At 42.0% G+C, this 2,500-nt stretch overlaps 1 protein-coding gene across 1 annotated transcript in view; it reads left to right on the top strand.

Moving 5' to 3' along the window:
* The window catches only part of LOC135817411 (kynurenine 3-monooxygenase-like), a 20,711-nt gene that overhangs the window by 13,248 nt on the left and 4,963 nt on the right, over nt 1-2,500 (top strand). Inside the window, exon 15 of the mRNA XM_065330587.1 lies at nt 1,922-2,004. Within this exon, the coding sequence (XP_065186659.1) occupies nt 1,922-2,004 (83 nt within the window). The remainder of the gene's footprint in view (nt 1-1,921; nt 2,005-2,500) is intronic.

Raw genomic sequence — 2,500 nt, forward strand, 5'->3', positions numbered from 1 at the left:
GAAGAAATGTATATCAAGCGTCATTGCAGCTGGGTTAAAATAACTATACGTGGCCAAAAATTATAGAATTACGCATAAGTGCATTGTATAAAGTACGTGCACATTTTAAATATTACTCGAAGTGACGATGCACTGGTAGGTAAGTGCACATGAAATGGTGCCGACAACCACGAAATGCATTTCAGGAATGATAATGTACAGAACAAACAGGTGGCATTCAATATACAAAGCCCAGCAGCAGCGAATTCTCCAGACAACGGTTGGAAAAGACCATCAACAACAGCCAGGAGAATCTGGTTTAATCCGGTGCAATGCTCATTTCACCCTCTACATCTCTATAATATATACATGTACAGTATGGCAGAATAATGTTAAAGAAGTTGCTGGATACAGGATTTGTATATTTGCACTCATATAACTGATCAATGTAACGTTACTTCGTAAGTACTGCTGTATTGCTTCCTAACTTATAAGTGCAAAGGGTAGAGCAATGACCGTAACCAGTAGCGTTAGAGGACCGCAGGGGTATACCGGTAGATACAGATCTGTAGTTTATTTGAACTATAATAATAATTATTTTGAAGCATTAGTTCCATTACCCATTGTATGTACAGAACACAAGCGGAAAGATACAATTAATCATAGTCTGAAGCACTTCAGTATAAAAGATCGAAACAGTTATTAGCTCTCCGGAGATAAGGTACATTGTACGTTCTACATGTATTTCTGCTCCAACAGATTACAAAAACCTTTAGTTTAGCTTGACTGATCAGCAGCAAGCATGCTAGCACACTGATATGATTGACATGATGATGTTCGTACTGCCACTGCGCTGCACTAGCACTGCACACAATACTATAGAAACCACGAAAAAACATCGTCATGATGCGGCTGGGTTTGCACCACCGTACATTTTTGCGAGGTCAGTGGTGCAACAGAAGTCCGCTCCAGCTCTTGTGACCTTGGTCCTTGTCGATGGCGGCTATTGATTTGGCCAAAGTAGTTTCTCCCTTCTATTTGGGCATGTTCGTGCCTGATTTGGAAGTGACAACAAGCTGAATTCGTATCTAGTCGAGTAGATGAAACGAACTGGGGAAAAAAATTGCGGTACGCTCAAGGTCGGAACGAAAAAAAATTCTAACAGGATTTTTGGTGCCTGGCTCACAGTCTATAGTGCTCTACCAATGTAGAATCATGTCTAGATAGTAGATACACGAGTACTTGGTCAAAACTAACCAGGGTAGTCCAACCCAACCCACAGTGTATTCAGTTGTGCCAGTGATAGTTTGGATTGGTATTCAGTTGACATGGCAACTCATGCACATGCCAGGACTGCTCTAGTATCACCCAGCAGTGCTCTTTTCATTGTCTGATGCAAATGAATGGAACTCGTGTGGTGTGCCCTTGTGCTATGTGTGCTAAGCTTTTCCGCGTCGGCATCAGCACAGGCTAGATAGCAGCGTTACTGCATCTATAATCCAGAGTCCAGTATATCTCTTAGTGTGTTGCGTCAGTCTCCATTGTTCTGCTTTCATCATTAGAGAGGTTAAGTTTCACGTAAAAGTCTTACGTCCGTGAACTTTTACGTCAAAAAGTGAAAAAACTCACGTAAAATTTGATGTGTTTTACGTGAGTTGACTGTCCCGCACGTAAGTTCATGACGTGAGCTTTTGGAAGTTTCGCTTGGTTATTCCGACCGAATTTGTGTGAGTTTCCGGAATTTTATCGAGTTTGTTGGAAGATTTGATATTTGCGCGAACTATTAAAACCCGAATCCTGCCGGGCGAAATTTCACGTCACGTAGCACGTGTAACTTAACCTCTAAAAATTACACGTAACGTGAGATTTGCTCCGCGTTTTGAAAAAGGGCAAACAACGTGTAACTTAACCTCTCTATTCTCATCGCTTTGTCCCTGCACAGCTGCCACACTTGATGAGTACAACAGTAAACGGCAGCCAGATGCCTATGCCATTTGTGATCTGGCAATGTACAACTACATCGAGGTGAGGACAACATGTACATGTAGCTGCTGCTGCTGCTGCTGTTCACGGCGTTGCCGTGTGACTGCTTACTTCAGCAGCTGTGAACCTGTATTGTAGGGTAGCATGGGCTGCTGCAGGTGCAGCGATCCGTCTTATCTTCTGTGATACTCAACCCTCCAGACAGCTATCTGTTTCAACCTTGTTAGGTCTCATCAACACTGAGTCACTGGACGACCCGATGGCAATGAAGTTTATAGTGCGTTTCAAAAGTATAGACCTCTAGACTTTTTTAAATAATTCAAATTTGGTTTGAGCTTTTTGAGAAATTTCTTCGGAATATTGCTCAGGCAGCCCCGTAATTTTTCTCATGCTGGTATAAATTTCTAAGCGATTGAATAACAAACGCCTAATTTCGGAAATTTTATGCACAAAGTCATCACAGATTCGATGTGGTATAGATGCTGGCCTACCGGTATTTTGAAAGCAGAGGTCTGGACTTTTGAAACACACTATAGTG

The sequence above is a fragment of the Sycon ciliatum genome, chromosome 5 (assembly GCF_964019385.1).
Source record: "Sycon ciliatum chromosome 5, ocSycCili1.1, whole genome shotgun sequence".
In the NCBI taxonomy this organism is placed as follows: domain Eukaryota; kingdom Metazoa; phylum Porifera; class Calcarea; order Leucosolenida; family Sycettidae; genus Sycon; species Sycon ciliatum.